The 18441-nt window shown below is 40.1% G+C and overlaps 1 protein-coding gene across 2 annotated transcripts in view; it reads left to right on the top strand.

The window, feature by feature from the left end:
• The first annotated feature begins 9167 nt into the window (after nucleotides 1-9167).
• RNF213 (ring finger protein 213) overlaps nucleotides 9168-18441 on the top strand; it is a 149586-nt gene continuing 140312 nt past the window's right edge. Inside the window, exons 1-2 of one of the 2 annotated variants that reach the window (XM_007482897.2) lie at nucleotides 9168-9397; nucleotides 10780-10918. In XM_007482897.2, coding sequence (XP_007482959.2) covers nucleotides 10822-10918 — 97 coding nt within the window. In that variant the 5' untranslated portion in view covers nucleotides 9168-9397; nucleotides 10780-10821. The remainder of the gene's footprint in view (nucleotides 9398-10779; nucleotides 10919-18441) is intronic. The other variant, XM_007482898.2, reaches the window with a different exon arrangement.

The raw sequence follows: 18441 nt of genomic DNA, 5'->3' as shown, positions 1-18441 counted from the left end.
AGGGAGGACTATTGGGCCCTCCTCAGGTGTCAATATTCTGGTGGTGGAGGCACAGAGGTCCAGGCCTGCACTACCTGCTGTGGCTCGAGTAAGGGAGCTGGACAGGGGCTCCCGAGGGAGCCCCGCATCCCGTTTCCCTGTACCGGGGGAAGTATCTGCCCATCAAAGGTGGTTCTGGATCGGCAATCCCGGGCCCAGTGCCGGCCCTTCCTACACTTCGGGCAAATGCTAGGTGGTGGTTTGGGGGGGCTATTATCGGTGCAGGGGTCTGCCTAGGATTTGGCCCAGAAGGGCATTCATGTGCAAAATGGCCAAGTTGCCCGCATTTAAAGCAGTTCCGAGGGGTATTGGGGCGAGAGGCCTGAATGGCTGCCCCGATGGCTAAAGAGATGGACTTGTTAATTTTATGATCATAAGCATCAATATCGTTGCACAGGCGGATCATCCCATCTAAATCAAGGTCTCTTGCCTTTCCTCTTAGGGCAGCCTTACAGGCAGAATTAACATTTTCGATTGCCAAATGTCTCACCATCGGGTTATCTGATCCATCCTGGCCCAAGACCCTTTCAGTGGTTTCTAAAAGTTTTGCAACAAATTGAGCGTAAGGCTCATTGGGTCCCTGGAGAATTTTTGAGAGGGGTGCCTTGACTGACCCAGCGGCAGGAACTGCCCGCCAAGCAGCCATAGCGGCGTGTGCAGTTTGCATGAGCAACCCAGGGGGTAGTCTCATCTGCTGGTTTTCTAATGCAAAGCGGTCACGGCCGACGATTTTGTCAATCGTCCAAGCGGCTGTCTGGGCATTTTTTAAATTAAGTTTAGCCTGATTTTCTGCCCTTTCAAGGAATTCTGCCTTCCAAATTAAGAATTGTCCCCTGGAGAGGACGGATTGCACTACCTTGGACCATTCGGAGGGGAGCATATGTCCTTCTACTCCAAGCCCCTCCAGAATGGAGAGCGTAAATGGGGCATTAAGACCATAATTTTTAACTGCCGAATGGAGGTCTTTAATGTGTTTGAATTTTAATTTTTTATAAATCGGGGTACGGGACTGTGGCGAGCCTGAAGTGTCAGCACCCCTAGGGCATTCACCACCGGTCTCATCTCCCTCTGTCCCTTCAGAGTCAGAGGATTCGCCAGAAGGGGGGAGGGAAATGTCTTCGGGGGGAATCTGAGCAGCCTGTTGTTGCCTGGTAACAACTGGGAAGGCGAGGGCGGTCTTATCTTTTGATCGAGGTGGCTTGGACTTAGGGATCAAAGTCCGGAAGATATCTATTTGCAGATCATGTAATTGGTTAGTTAATGTATGCACCTCCTTTTGAAGTCCTAGGAAATGTTTAAGGTCAGCAACTTGCCGGCCGAGTTGTTTTGTGGCCTCTTTAAGATTCTCAGAGCCAGGGAGTACGGGGAAAACAAGAGAGGCGAGGCTGCCGGCGAGATTGTACGGGGGAGACTTGTTTTTACACTGCGGGGGAGGCCTGTTTTCCAGGCGATTACTGTCCTGATAGCGGGCGGCTTCTTCTTCTAGCTCTGCCTGATAGGCGGGATTAAGTGCGTCCTCTGAATCAGGGTTCGTATATAGAATGGGATAAAGGTGAGGTTTGGGTTTGGAAGGGACAAGGGGTTCCCTAAGGGAGGGATTTTTAATTGGTTCATCTAAGAGGGAAGGAGGGCGTTTGTCTTTTTCTGATGGTAATTCCTTCTCCTCAATTTTTGTCTTATGGTCTAAGATAGCATCTTCAGCTAGGCTGAGGAGGTGAGATACCTGCTTATCGGCATCTGCTTCTTTAAGAATGTCACGGATTAGTCCGTAGTAAGAAAAGTATTCATTGGGGATCTCTTGGCCAGATTTCAGCAGGCCATTCAATTCCTTGCCTACTTTGTTCCATGTAAGAGGGTGGATCCCTGGGCCATGCAGGATAAGCCAGGGGCAACGCTCCTCTATAAAGCAGAAGAACCTAAATAAATTTTTCTTCTTTACCCTAATGCCTCTCTCCCTGAGACTATCTTTTAATTCGTTAACAAATAGAGCTTCTTTTGAGAGTGTCTTCCCCATATCTCATTCGCACAGTTATCACATTCGCTTCCCCACGTTCACGCCAATCCTCTCGCGAGGGTATAGAAACGGATAGTAGTGGGTCCACACTCAGAAATGAGTCGAGGGAACAGTCAAAGTCGGTCCGGCCAAAGCCATTCACTCACCCCAGAACGGGATGGACCACGTCGCTTGAGCTTAGGCAGATGGTATAAATCCCTATCAGGAAATCGCCCTGTTACTCGTATGCGAAACGCGGATTGAATCTCCTCTTCTCCTCTCAGACATACACACAGTCACACACACAATCACTCTGGGGTAATCACTCTCAATTTTTTTTTATGCCTATGGGGGATGGGACGACTTACCCTGCCTCAAGGCTGTCTGTCCAGCCTCTACCCTTCCTTTGTCCGCGGAATTTGTTCCTCAGTCGTCCGGTAAGCTGTCTTACTCAAGCCCCACGTTGGGCGCCAGATATCTGGGTCCAGCCGGATACAACTGTGGGGTCCGTGAAGCAGCCACCTAAAAGACCATAGGGGGAGAGAGGGGAGACCAAGCACGCAAGAAAGACAGAGTCTGTCTAATAGTGTCAAGGCTCGTTTATTGCAGGTGCAGGGTAAGAATATATGCACATGAGATGGGGGGTGGTGGTGATTAAGGACGGGTTGTAACAGGAGGGAATGTGAAGAATTTTTATGGTTTGTGGCCATTGGTCTAACGACGCCAGTTTCCAGGTGGTAACTTGTTTGTTCAGATTCTCAGAAACCCGTATCTTGTTCCTGGTCATAAGTTTTCTCCAGATATGGTCTCTGACACTTATTATTCAGCACAATTACTAGGGGGCAGATGGGTAGCTCAGTGGATTGAGAGCCAGGCCTACAGATGGGAGGTCCTAGATTCAAATCTGGCCTCAGACACTTCCCATCTGTGTGACCCTGGGCAAGTCACTTGACCCCCATTGCCTAGCCCTTTCCACTCTTTTGCCTTGGAACCAATACATAGTATTGATTCCAAGATGGAAGGTAAGGGTTTAAAAAAACAAACAAACAAACAAACAATTAGCCCAATAGCTGCTGGTGCACCACTGTGCCTCATGGGTGTAGCTGCCACAGTTATGCTAGTGACGAAAGCTGCAGACTTACTGTTGGGATGTCCACTAACCATTATGTTCCCAGATGAGGTTGAAGCTTTATTATTAAGACATAGAGCACAGGCACTTTCAGACCAAAGGCTAACACAATATGAGATAATAGTACTAGGAAATTAGGACATAAGATTAAAATGCTGCACTACTCTTAATCTGGCTACACTGCTTCCTGATTTACCAACCAAAGGAGAACCACTTCATAATTGTAAATCAGTAGTACAAATGGCAGAGAGATCATGTGAAAATTTACTTGCTACTCTGTTAGAAAATTCAGATCTTGTGTTATTTACTAATGTTTCATCATCTACGAGAGACAGGATAAGATATACAGGAGCAACTATGGTGATAGAATTTGAAACTTTATGGTCAGCATCACTTCAATCTAATCTATGTACACAAGTGGCAGAATTAATAGCATTAAAGCAAGTCTGTTTAAGAGCAAGAGATTAAAAAGCAACAATATACACCAATTCGAAATATGCTTTTGGTACATGTCACAGAGTGGGTACTCTTTGACTGCCATGAGGATTCTTAACATCTGGCAAAACAATAGCAAATTCAAAATTCTTAAATTAAGTCTTAGTCCTCTCCAACTATCAAAAATGCTAGCAGTTGTACATTGTTCTGCACACACAGGTGGAACAGATTTTGTTTCAAGAGGGAATCATTGAGCAGATATTGCTGCAAATTAACAGCTATGGAATGTCCTGAGTTGATTTTGAACTTAACAATCATAAATGAAACAGATTTATCCCAGGCATACAATGAAAACGAAATCAAGAAATGGAAGGAGAATTTTAAAGCCAAACAAATTAATGATGTGTGGGTGGCATCACAAGGTAAACCAATATCTTCAAGAGCATTTTATCATCAAATTTGCCAATCAATACATAAGAATGGTCATTTTGCAACACAAGGCATAAAGAAAGTCTGGTTAGCTCCTGGAATAACAAACATTGCATCAAGAGTTTGCACAGCTTGTTCAAACATACAATCAGCATGTATTTAGAATTAAGGGTATTTGGTTGATGACCTTTGGCATTTACTCCATTTGAACATCTACAAATAGATTTTATATCAATGTTGAAACCTGGACAATACAAATTCTGTTTAGTAATAGTGGACCAATTAATAAGATAGCCAGAAGCCATCAAATAAAAACACAGCAGCATTCATAGCTAAAGTATTATTGAAAGAAATTATACCCAGATTTGGTTTACCAGCAAGAATAGATTTGGAGAGTGGAACATACTTTACAGATTCAGTTTTACAACAAATATATTTGTGCTTAGGCATAACACCTAAATTCCATTTGCCATATCATCCACAGAGTTCTGGACAAGTAGAAAGACTAAACAGAGAACTCAAAGGAATGATTAAGAAATTATGTACAAATATCCATTTAAAACGGCCTGATGGCCTAGCATTAGCTTTGACTCCCACTGAATCCCCTTATAATGATATGGTCGAATGAAGAAGAATCCTCATGTACAGCAGAAGAAGTAGGGAATGAAGGACCAGCTAGGGAACCTATTTTCTCCCTCACCCCCTTACCCCTAAAGCCCCTGTAGTCAAGTTACCATCCCCTGTGTGAACTTTATGGCTAGGAACCATAATGACCCCTAACCCCAGGTGTTTGTGTCACTCCCCCTCCTGACATATGCTATAGGATATATGAGAAAAAGCTTAATTTTTTCAGCCCTAAACTTGCCATTGGAGGTAAAAGCCTTTGAGATTGCAATTAATATTATTTTGTGTTTTTAATTCAGGTTATCAGCATGGAATCTAGGTATCCCATACTTGTGGTCTAGTGGGATCTGATGAACCCCAAGTTTCAGGACTAGCTTATAGGTTGGAGACCCCAAAGTTTGTACTTGTTCCCTGTTCTCATGGGAATCTACCCAGAAGGGAATCCCAGGGTAGCAGTTTCAGACTGAGTTGGGGACCCTCAGGGCAATGACAATCCTAGTTGAGTGGGACTAAGCATATGCTAAGGACCCTTTAGTATCCATTGTAAGTAGCCTCTTCTCTTATACCTTAGCCTCTATCTATGATTCCTTTCCCAAGCTTAATTGTATCCTGTCAATGTGGTTTGAACACTCCCATTTCCTTTGTAGCTATAGTGATGTCAATCATCTTTCCTTGCCCCTGGATTCCCCAAATGGTATATAGGTTCCCCAAATTATTTTGTTCCTTGGTCATCTAGCATGGTGGCACTCCCAGAGGTCAGTGACCAGAGCAGCCAGAGTTCAATCTTCGGACTCTGTGCAGTCATGTGTGGCCTATACTAGTGCTAAACCCCTTTTTGCCCTTGATTTAAAGAGTGTATTTAATAGTTCTGTGTTTTTTCCCAGTCAACAAGATACAGTTATCTGATGGATCATTAAGTCAGTAATCCACCATGCCAGAAAAAGCTATAAGTTAATCAGAAAGTGTGTGATGCTGAACTGTCACAGATAGAGGTCCCTATCTGGAAAAAGTTGAGGGGACAATGTTGAATTTCTTCCAACTTATGTTTCCAATTTTATTTCCTTTTGAACAGGAATATCACATCTGATTCTACCTTAGTCTAAGATGGAATTGGTATAGGACTCTAGGCTTACCTTGCATCCCACAAATTATAGAAGTGCTTCAGGTTAAACTAAGCAGGACAATTCCTTTGCTTCCTTGCATTCCAGTTAAGGCTAAAGAAAGCGTGGACCTGAACTTCAAAGAGCAATGGTAAGAAAGACCCTTGATAAAAATATCCCCCTTGGATTCTCCCCTAGGTTTTGAAATGGATATAGACATACATATTTTTTTATGTGCAGATACCATTGATCTATCTGCCCCCTATACTATGCCCAGCCAAGCTCTATATCTTCAGGATATAAGACACAGCTCTGACTCCTCCCCCTTTTGCTGGAATTCATACTCTCCTGGAGTTATGTAGCAGTTTTTGTAAATAGAATATAAAAATCCCAGAATTGATCCCTTTGAGGGGATTGAGCTTTCCATCTATGCTGTCATTGTAGCCAAATTAAAAATGAATTCCAAATTAATCAATGTATCTTTTTATTTCTAAGCTAAGTTATAGTCTTCCATTCTTGCAAAGGGTACCCATCTCAAACCCCAGGGGGTCACCTCAAGTTCCCCACAACTGAATTATTAGTGCAGTCAATTGTGACTCTTGCCTGAAGTCAAATAAAATTAAGGATATGTGATGAATCACGTTGCCTTTATAGCTTATGCCTGAAATAACCAATGTTGATGTTGTTATAATCCTGTCCCTGCCTTTTCTTTTTAGAGTAAATTGTATGATCAGAGTAAGTGGTTAATAGAAGTTATGAACATGATGGAAATATACAAGCTATTTTCAGTCTGAATGTGTGGTCATTTCATATCCCAAACTGAAACAAATTAGTATTTGCCATTTGCCTATTAATACATAGTCATGTAGAAGGTCAAGTCTATCTGAATGTGGTTAACAGAACATATTTTACCATAGCCAATCCATTTCATTCTCAGAATACAATTAGAAATTATTCGTGTATCTGCACCTCACTCCAAGTCTTTGTTTCAATTAGATTATAATCAGTATCTTCTAAGTTAATTCATTTGTGTAATTATTGTATCTAAGGGTGGACAAATTTATTTGCAAAAAAAAAGTTTTGTTGTTTATGTTCAAGGATTGTGACCAAAAATTATCTCCCACCAACTTTTTTCTTCCTATTTGGCCATCAGGGCAAATAACCCTTAGCCAAAAAAATGAGGGGAAAAATGAGAGAATGTCAAGGGTGTAAAATTTAAATTAATGTGCAATAATAAAAATATTGTATTTTAAGGGGTTTATTAATGATCATTAGAAATAAAGGAATCACAGGGATATAAAATAAAAACCGTTTGTCTGTAGCTAATCAGCCTGTTCAAAACCCTCCAGCTTACCACCACCATGCTTGAGACAGGAAACCAAAGAGAGCTGGACATTCCACCTCACTGCCTAATGTCCCTTGTCTACAGGAAGTACATAACCACTGGAAGTCAGTTGGCTCTGGGGGAAATGTAGTTTTAAAACAGATTTTCAATTATACATGGGTAAACAGGTTTCTAATGGTTTTTGTGATTTTTATAATTGGTTTAGAAGACTAGGATTATGGAGTGGTGACATATGCTTGGAAGTGACTTGGCAACATTCTGGGCCCCAAAAGGTCAGTAGTATGTCTTGAACAATGCCCATGTTTTTCTCTATCTTATTTAAGTTTCATCCTGAGGACATTTCAAAAGGTTGATAGTTTCCCACATTATATAATTGCCACCCTCCTCTTAACCCTTTTTCTTGAAACTCTACATAAGCCTATATCCTCCTCCAGTTTCATGACTGGGACTGGGCTTGGGTTTTTCCAATGCCCCCCATCCAGCACTCCAAATGTGTGTTTTTAAATTCTCTCAATGAAAATAAACACCTCTGCTTAGAGCTGTATACTTATTTGATTTTAAGGTTGACACCTGATGCTCAGCACAGTACTTGGTATATAGTAAGCACTTAGTAAATTTTAATTGACTGGTCCAAGTTGACCTGATTTTATTTTTGTCTTTGGTACATATTTAATTATAGTTGTGATGGGCTAGAGTGTTTATTATGGTATATACTTCAATTTAACTGAAGAATTATTAAACATATACAAGTTACATATGTGAAGAGATAGCATGGCTTAGTAGATAGTCAGCTGGTTCTGGTGTCAGAAAGTCTTGGAATATAGAATATAGAACATGGTACGGAGAGTTAAGAAACTTCTGGGTCCTGTTGATTAGACTCTGTCACTGACTAAGACTTGTATGTGACCTTGGGCTGGACTTTAGATTCCTTATGATAAAATGAGATCCAAAGTGATAAAGCTAGAAGAGATCTCAAAGGGTATCTAGTGCTAACCTCTTCAGTTAGATGAGGAAACTGAGCCTCAAGGAAGTTATATAAATTGCCTATGGTCACACAGGTAATGAACATCAGGGATAGGATTTGGACTCTAGATAGCCCCAGCCTCAGACGCTCTTGCTCTTTCCACTGTACCTTGCAGTTTCCTATTGTTTTTCCCTAATTAAATTCAGATGGTGGGATTGAGTTACACATTTCCCACAAGTCGTATTCCATACCCTTATTAACTGGAATAAAATACAAAACTACTAAATAGTCAGAAAAACCACTCTTTACTTAAGGAAAGGGGATCATTGCTGTCCTCAAGGCCTCCACACAGAGTTGCTCCCTACACACCCACATAGAGTTCCTAGTTGCTCTGGTCACTGACCTCTGGGAGAACCTCTCCCAGACATAAGAATTTGAGGAACCATTTGGGGAGATCCAGGGGCAGGGAAAGATGATTGACATTACCATAGCTACAAGGAAATGAGAGTGTTCAAACTATACTAACAGGATATAATCAATCTTGGGAAAAGAATCATTGCTGGAGGCTAGGGTGTAAGGGAAAGGGCTACTTACTGAGCATACTAAAAGGATGGTCCTTGCCCAGGTATGGGTCTTCTTGGGAAAGGGTCTCCAATACAATGGGGAAGGCTACCTAAGACAAAATGAGTACTTAGCATTTGCTTAGCCCCACCTAACTGGGATCTACTTTTACCTTAGGCCTGTTATTCAGTCTAAAACTGCTAGTTTGAGATTCCCTTCAGGGTGGATTCTCTTGGGAACAGGGAACAAGTACAAGCTCTGGGGTCTCCAATTTACAAGCTAGTCCTAAAACTTGGGGTTTCGGGATTCCACATTGACATTCTGGGAAGCAGAAATAATTTTTGTTCTGGTCAAGCTTCATACAAAGCCTTTCCATTCTGCGGATTTCCCCCCTTCCACTACCCCTTTCCACTTAAAAAAAAAAAAATCTGTAGCCCTATTCCGATTGGTTGTTGCTAGGAAATAGATGGCAAGACAGGAAGTAACCCGGTGGGAAGCGGATTGGTTCCGCTTCTTCCGGTCTCTGCCCCTGCCTGGAGGGGGAGGCGGGGTCGGGGGCGGGTAATTCTAGGAAGTCACGAGGTGGAGCCGAGCTTTGCGGGTGTCTTCAGGGAGTGGAGGAAACGAAACCTAGACTGGGGTAGGAAGGAGGAGGTCAGAAGGGGGAGGATGATGCTTATTGGGTAGGGAGCAGATTGGTTGCGTTCTCGTTGAGACCCACTCCAACTTGGCGGAGGTCGCTGAGATTGCTGCGGCATAACCCCTTGTCTGAGCTCAGGTGAGGGCGTGTGGGTTCGGGGCTGAGGGGCGCGTGCCGCACCTAGCGGGGCGTGTGCTGGAGGGGTGGCGGGGGCGACTCCGGCGCGTGCCTGAGCTCTAACTGTGGTGCGCGCTCCAGGGCGCCTTTTCCTAGCTTCCCGCACCAGAGGCTGTGCACTGTGCGCTTTGCTCCTTCGGGACCTGCTCTCTCTTTTGCTTTTTGACCCTTTGGGGCTTAGCGGTCCTGCGGAAGGGCAGGTTGCAGGTGACTGAGGATGGATCTCTGTTCCGCAGCTGTAGCCTGGGTTTCGCTTTTTGTTCTGTCTGGTTGAGCATCCTTATCCCAGTCTGAGAGTAGTTTCGTTTTCCTGAGACGCAGTACCTGACAGACCCTCTCAGTTTGTGGTCGCCTCCCGGGAGAGGGTGGTGTGAGTAGGAGCTTCGGCCTTGCCCATGCTTTCCTCGTCCGCGAGCCCCTCTACGATTGTAGGCTGCCGAGCATTCCCCGCTAGGAGAGAGGTGAAACTGCTGCCCTACGTCTTAAGTGTTCCTGAACCCTTTCCCCATCTCTGAAAATGATTTTAGTACCTGTAAGTTTTTCGAGGTTGTAGTGAGATGCAGATGATGACATGCATAGAAAAGTATTTTACAAATACTTTGTGGAAGGTTTGCTGTAGGCGCACGAAAATGAGTAATAGTATCTCAAATGTGTGTAGAGCAATAAGGTTTGCAAAGATAATATAGGTGTAACCCAGAGGAATAGCTTGTCAGTTCTGGGACATCGGACGGAGAGAACATGAATCATGAAACCATAGAAAAATATTCAAAAAATAAATTTAAAAAAATAATAAATAAGGTTTGCAAATCACCTTCCTCACTATAATTCTCAGAGAAGTGAGGGCAAGTATTTCCCCATTTTATTGATTCTTTCGAAGCTCAGGAGTTGACAGTCTGTGATTACACAGCTAGTAGATGCCAGAGACAGGGTTCTCCTCACTCCAAACCTATCCCACTTTGAAAATAATTTATTTAAATTAACAAAAATTTACCTTCTCTCCTTCTTACATTCCCAGCTCTCAAAAGAAGAAAACCCATTTTTAACAAATATAGCTCTACGACACATATCCCTGCTAGTTCTAAATTCATGTGAGTTGCCATTCCAGTTATGAGTTAAGAGGTAGGAGATAGCTCCAGGTGAGAAATATTAGAAGGCTTCATGGACTTGTACCTTCTGAACTGTGCTACCACTGTAACTTTCAGTTTCTAATAGAACAAACTCATACTTTGTATAGTTTTATTTTCTAGAAAATGAAACTTTACTAGTGATGTGATCACATGACATTAGCTTTTTAGCTGACTCTCCTCTATTTTCATTCCTCCTTTTCGTTCTGAACCTGCTAGGGATAAAGCTGCTCTTCCTTGAGGTCTTCTTTCTGCTGGAACATGAAGTGCCCTAGTTGTCACTACATCTCCAAAGATGAAGCTCCCAAGTTCTGCAGTGACTGTGGTAGGAATTTGGTTCCTGCAGTCAACCTACAGAGTAAGGAGAAACGGTATCTTGTTTGGGGTGGTCTGGAATGTGTTAATGAATTGAAATGGTGGAATATTGACATGGAAGGGTAACTCCACTCTTTTTTTCTTAAACTACTGTGCACTAATCTAGAATTCAGGACTGAGAAGTATTTTGAAAGGATAAATGTAATTGTTTCATGATTTCTAGTTCCATGCCACTGATTATAGAAAGAAAACACTTTTTTTAACCAGTTTTAATCCTCAGAAATAACTGTGCCCTGTGAAATCATTTGAATCTTTATGTAGTACCTTCAAGCAGCATTTTCCAAATTCATTTGTCTTTTACTTACTGGAACTAGAAACCAAATGAAAAAATGATTACTGAACCAAAGGCGTATTTAAAGCTTATTTAGGACAAGGGAGTTTCCCCAGGAAAGAGCTTTTGCAAAGAAAAGTCTTGAAAAGTCAGTCACATTCAGCTTACTTAACCTTGGGCATTATTAACCTTTCCTGCTTTGCCTCAAAGGGTCATGTGTGAATTCAATCAACAAACATTTTTTGGATGCCAGGTGCTTTAAAGTAAAATAAAAATATGCTTTGTGGCAATTGAATCCTCAACTGAAAGTAGATTCTTGTAGGAACCTATCAAGCCATTTCCAAATGGTGATGTTATTAACCTGACAGGTGAGGGGAAATAAATGGGCCATGTACAGAGGATTGGGTGTTTGAATAGATGTATATGCATCTGAATACTCAAAAAATAAGATAACAGCTTTTAACAATTTTAGTTTTAATGAGAATATAGTAAAAGGAGAAGATACAGGAAAGAGATAGAGAAATTACCTAACTAACCTATAACAGCCTATAGCTGCCATTAGGGAAAGTCCAGCTGATCACCATTCATCTCAGCTCACCTGGCAAGAGTCAAAATTCTCCTTTCCCCATAGTACTCCCTTTTATAAACCCTTCTTACTTCACTTCCTGTCTCTCTGGTTTCTACTTACTTTCACTGTGGGCTCATATCTCTATGGTAAAAGGACCTCCAGGTCTCCAGTTAAATTAGAGAAAGGGATTAAGAATTCCCTTTTACAACATACATACATACATACAACATAGCTTGACTTAAAAAAATCTGTGTCAAACTTATTAACTTGTTGGACTATAAACTGAATGAATTAATAAATGATTCTTTTTTTTTTAAATAAACTAGCTAATAGGTGGCACTTATTTATATAGTGTTTACTATGTAGCAAGCACTGTGCTAAGTGCTTTACAAATATAATTTCATTTGATAGATGCAATTATTATCCCCATTTTACAATTAAGGAGACCAAAGCAAACAAAGGTTAAGAGATTTCTCTGAAGACTATAGAACTTGTAAGTGGCAAAAATAGACCTTGAACCCCAAATTGAAACAATATTTTTCTGCCTCAGTAAGAAGAGCACTAATTAAAACCATGCCCTCTCAGGAGTTTACTGTTACTATCTTTGACCTTGGAACAATATGAATGTGGTATCTTGCATTTGCCTGACCTGTGACTTAAATACTACTGAAATATCCTGGTTAATAAATTAAAGCATCTAGAAGAAGACAACCAGGATTGTGAAGGGCCTTAAAATTATTCAGTTTAAGGAATTATAGCTATTTCTTCTGCAGAAGAAAAGCTATGAGATCCACTCATACATTTAAAGGTTCCTCATGTGAAAGAGGAACTAGAGGTTAGCTATATTGAATAGGGAATGGAACTTGGAGTCAGGAAGGACCCTCCTCAAATTCTTAACTATCATTGTTATTCTGGACATTTCACTTCTTAGCCTTAGTTTCCTCATTTGTAAAAATGGGTTTAATAACATACCTACTACATAGGGTTATTGCAAGATGAGATAATAGATGTTAAAACACTTTAATGTACTTTATAAATGCCAGCTATTACTATTATTATTATTATCCTTTCTAGACTTGTCTAACCCTTTAGGGTAAAATTAGAAATATTTGAAAGTTATAAAAGAAGCTTGATGTAAAAAACAAACACTTTTCTTTTTTAAGTCCTAGCAGAGCTTTTCCCCAAGTAGAACAAGCTGCTTTAGGGCAGAGCAGTTTTTCTCTGATAGAAACCATAGAGCAAAGGCTAGAAGATTACTTAAAAGTAGATTCTTTCTTGTTTGGGTGTAAGGTTCAACTAAATGACCATTGGGATCCTTTTTATTTCTGAGATTCTGTCACATTTTATACTTTATTCAATAAAAAGGAAGTCTTGGTAGGTCAGTGACAAAGTCACTCTACCCAACTCTTACTAAGCCCATTGTGAAATGAAGTTGAAAGGTTTCTTGTGAGTTTGCTGAATCATCATGTCTACCACTGAACCTTTTTTTCATTTTTATTATTTTGATCCATTCTACCATTTATGTGGACTATTGTATCTTTCTGTTTTTTATATTTTCTTTGGGTTTCTGATTCAGTTTTCTTCTATAGCCTTCCTAATGTATTATCACTCTTAATTGAAAGTAAACCACAAAACTTTAGTAGCTCCCATTGCCTACCAAATGAAATAATTTTGGCATTTTTAGGCTTTTCATAATCCAGAGTCAACCAACTTTTTGGCCCCATTTGGCATTACTTTTCTCATACTCTGTTTTCAAACAAAACATAATTCATTTATTAAATGCCCACTTAAGTGTATATCTATGTACATTGTATTGTACCAAGTACTAAGGATAAGAAGCAAAGTTTCTTTGCTAAGAAACTGTTAAGATTAATTGTGATTAGACTCTGAATATAATATTATGTGATCTCCAGGTATTTAATTTCTAAATCCCAAAATGAATTACTGAAGTAAATGGAATTTATGGTAGTTTATTTACAATATTTACAATAGAAGGAAGACATTAAGGAATGAGAGAGAAAAACTCTGGCTTCTTCTGATATCAGTTAGAATTTCTAAGCTCCAGCCAGGGAAAGAAAGTCTCAAGAAGATGGGCCTTATCTGGAGGCTTCATGCCTCCAGAAAGGCAGGGTCACTAAGTCAGCTTTTCACTCACCTGAGGTCTAAAAGAAGTCTGGGTGTCATTCCTCCCAGTGAGTGCCCGAAACCCTGAATGTCTGAATCCAAATGAATCATCTCTTTCTGCCTTTTGGTCCTCTTTTTAAAGATCTTTTTCTCTTGTGTCACCTCCCCTAAATTTCACCGCCTTTTTTCCCCTACCAATCACAGCAGACGCTTTTCTCCAGGACTGCCTATTCTTTAGTTCTCACCTTCTCTGGTTAGATTATATCTTTTTGGGTTACTTAAGACCTCTTTTGGTAAGTTCACCTTTTGCAGTTACTTAACACCTTTTTGTAGTTAAAGTCTAAAAACAGATTGTAGCTTAAAATTATAGCTTCACTATGAAGGAAGAGCTAAGTACCTTCATTGTTACAATCAGGAGATTACAATTTTATCTTCACAATAAAGAAAGAGCTAAGTATCTTCATTGTTACAATCAGGAGATGGCTAAATCCAATCTTCACAAAACTAAGACATGACCCCTACCCTCATAAAGGAAGCTTGTAGTCCTTTTTTTTTTTTAAACCATTACCTCCTGCCATAGAATCTATACTAAATATCAGTTCCACAGCAGAAGAGGGGTAGCCACTAAGAAGTAGCTGAGGCCAAATTGATCCCAGAACTGCCAGAATCTACTGTGCATTCCAGCTGTCCCCAAAACGTAGCTCCCTAAAAAAATAATTAATAATTCAGAATGTTTTTCCATGATTACCTACTTCTCCTCCCCCTTCTGGAACCAATGATCAATTCCACTGAATTTTTACATGTATCATTGTTCAAAACCTATTAACATATTATTAATATTTACAATAGAGTGATCATTTAAAGTCAGCATTCCCAATTATATTCCTATTGAACCATGTGATTAATCATGATTTTCTTCTGTGTTTCTACTCCCAGAGTTCTTTCTCTGGATGTGGATAGCATTCTTTCTCATAAGTCCCTCAGAATTGTCCTGGGATCATTGCATTGCTGCTAGCAGAAAAGTCCATTATATTTTTTTGTGCCACAGTGTATCAGACTCTTTGTACAATGTTCTGGTTCTGCTCCTTTTGCTCTCCATCAATTCCTGGAAGTCTTTTCCAGTTCACATGGAATTCCTCCAATTCATTATTCTTTTCAGCCCAATAGTATTCCATTACTACCATATGCTACAATTTGTTCAGCCATTCCGCAATCGATGGACGCCCCCTCATTTTCCAATTTTTTGCCACCACAAATTTATTTTTGTGCTAATATTTTTCCTTATTAATCTCTTTGGGGTACAAACCCAATAGTGGTATGGCTGGATTAAAGGGCAGACAGTTTTTGGGCATAGTTCCAAATTGCACTCCAGAATTGTTGGATCAGTTCACAACTCCACCAGCAATGCATTAATGTCCCAATTTTGCTACATCCCTTCCAACATTTATTACTTTGCTTTGCTATCATTGGCCAATCTGCTAGGTGTGAGGTGATACCTCAGAGTTGTTTTGATTTGCATTTCTCTAATTATGAGAGAGATAGAACCCTTTTTCATGTGCTTATTGATGGGAATGCTTTATATTTTGTACAATTGATATAGCTTCTCATAAATTTGTGAAATTAAACCTTTGTCAGAGGTTTTTGTTATAAAGATTTTTTTCCTCCAATTGATTGCTTCCCTTCTAATCTTGGTTGCATTGATCTTGTTTGTACAAAACCTTTTTAATTTAATGTAATTAAAATTATTCATCTTATATTTTGTAATATTCTCTATCTCTTGCTTGGTCTTAAATTCTTTCCTTTTCCATAGATCTGACATCTATGTCAGATATAGAATATACTATTCTATGTTCACCTAGTTTACTTATAAAAACTTATAGGTTTTTTTTTAAGAGGGGTATAGTCACACATTTCATCAGTGACTTCCCAATTACCTTCTTTAGGGCTTAACCTTCCTTTGCCTTTTTATAATTTTTGATACTCCTAGCCTGTTCTGTCCTTCTCATTCACTTTCATACTTTAATCACTGTTATTTGGATCACTCTCAAATCTATATCTCTAGCTTTGTTCTTAAGGACTGATATTGGTTATTACATTTGAGTCTTTTAGTTTTCATTTACATTATGATAACTGAGTGACGCAGTGTATAGAGTGCTGAGACTGAAGTCAGGAACACTTGGTTTCAAATTTGGCCTTGTACTGCCTCTGTGACCCTAGGCAAGTCACTTAGCTTCTGTTTCACTTTCCTCATCTATAAAATGGGGATTATAACTAGCACCAATTGTGACATAAAGTACCAAAGCAATTACAAAAGAACATATCTTAACCAGGATAAGAGAGACAGTGCTCTTATGGCCATCATTTAGAGTCATACTCAAACACAAAACCACACATTCACCTAATTCTGAGGAGACTGGGAACAATGTCTCTGGGAAGAAACACCAAGAATAGGAATTTTGCCATCCAACTAAAAAACTTGGGATTCCAGTTTTTTCATTTTTTTAAACTAGTGAACAAAATTGTTTATTTCATATTAATTGGGGTATGGAATTGTTGTGGGAGAACTTTGAAGTGAAACCCACACTAGGTTTGGGACGGGTTGCCTTTTGCAAGAATGCAAGACTCCAGGGGCAGCTGGGTAGCTCAGTGGATTGAGAGCCAGGCCTAGAGACAAGAGGTCCTAGGTTCAGATCTGGTCTCAGACACTTCCCAGCTGTGTGACCCTGGGCAAGTCACTTAACCCCCATTGCCTAGCCCTTACCACTCTTCTACCTTGGAACCAATACACAGTATTGATTCCAAGAGGAAAGGTAAGGGTTAAAAAAAAAAAGAACGCAAGACTCCAAAACTTAGCTTAAAAATAAAGAGAATAACAAAATTTGGAAACCAGGTTGAAAGGCTGAGAGAGAGTGTGCAGGTGGTACATTGTCTCCTCAAGGAGATGGGGTTTGGGGTTTTTATACCATTTTGACAACAGGAGTTATAGGATAAGGATGGGGAGAATAAGGAATGAGGCAATTCATTTTGATTGGGGGAATAAGGGATGATTTATGGAATTCTAGGGATGATTAGATTAGGTACCATGGAACTGTAAGGTGCATATGTATGTTAATTGAAGATCTAAGGAAAAATACCAGGCGGGGGATGCCCCTTTCAGGAAGCAGAAAGTAATTTCTTATGTCCCTGTTGACCTAGAAAACTCTGGATTTTGGGGTGTCCAGAGGGAAACTCTGGTGGCAGAATGTGAGGCAGTATATGTAAAACTCCTTAGGATGAGTTAGGTAGAACTAGTAGCACTAACAAGGGGTTCACATTCACCTCAAAAATAGTCGCCAAACAATAAAATTCCACCTCCAGAACATAAAGCATGCTATGCATAAATCTAAAACAGAAACTTTTTGTAAAAATCTTTCCATGCTAAAATATTGAATAAGATACAATCATTCACGGAAAATGAGATATCAGAATTAAGTAATGTAACTTATTGTAAACCTGGCATGTAAACTTAGGGAATATAACCAAAGAGAAACAGCTGACTAGTTAACTAGTTACTAGCTTGGGAAAGAGGCTGTAACCTGAAGCAAAGGTGTCTGGGAGAGGCCTAATGAATATTATAAGGAAAGTAAGATGACAAAAAAGGGTATTTAGGGCTTGACTGCCTCTACTACTCCTATTGGGTGCTGAATGAGTGCTTTATGGCCTGTTGTTCAGTCCGGAACAAAGGGTGATTCTGGGAGTTTCTTTTTCTTTAAATTTGCTTTAATTAAAAAATAAATTAATTAAATTAGAATATGTTTCCACCATTACATGATTCATATTCTCATTCTCCCCCTTTCCCTTCCCCTCCCCACTCCCATCCTGTAGCCCACACTGGGTTTTACAGGTATCATTGATCAAGACCTATTTCCATTTTAGAGTCTGGGAGTTTCATGAAGTCAAGTTCTCAAATAGGCAGAGGTCATTTTGGGGTTTCATAAAACAATGTTGTCAGTTACTATTATTGTTGTGGGCATTTTATATTGTCTTCTGCTTATGTAGCTCGATGAGTTTCCCACGTGTTGATTTTTATGGTGCGATAATATAATTTTCCATTCATATTAACAGTTTGTGAATGGGCACCCACTTTCCTAGTTCTGTGCTCCACAAAATGTGCTGCTGTAAATATTTTGATTTATTTGAAACTTGCCCCTTGTCCTTGAACTCCTTGGGGTCTATATCTATTAGTGATTATTGTTAGGTCAAAAGGTATGGACAGTTTAGTGATTTCTCTTAAAAACTTCCAAATTATTTTCTGGAAGGATCAAATTAATTCATAATTCCTTAAATATTTTATTAGCATGTACCTGTCTTTGCACAGCCCCCTCAAATATATATATTTTTTAAACCCTTACCTTCCATCTTGGAGTCAATACTGTATATTGGCTTCAAGGCAGAAGAGTGGTAAGGACTAGGCAATGGGGGTTAAGTGACTTGCCCAGGGTCACACAACTGGGAAGTGTCTGAGGCCAGATTTGAACCGAGGACCTCCCATCTCTAGGCCTGA

This window comes from Monodelphis domestica, chromosome 2 (genome assembly GCF_027887165.1).
Source record: "Monodelphis domestica isolate mMonDom1 chromosome 2, mMonDom1.pri, whole genome shotgun sequence".
NCBI classification, from domain to species: domain Eukaryota; kingdom Metazoa; phylum Chordata; class Mammalia; order Didelphimorphia; family Didelphidae; genus Monodelphis; species Monodelphis domestica.
Note: the sequence above shows the minus strand (reverse complement) of the source record. Positions and strands in the feature narration are given on the sequence as shown.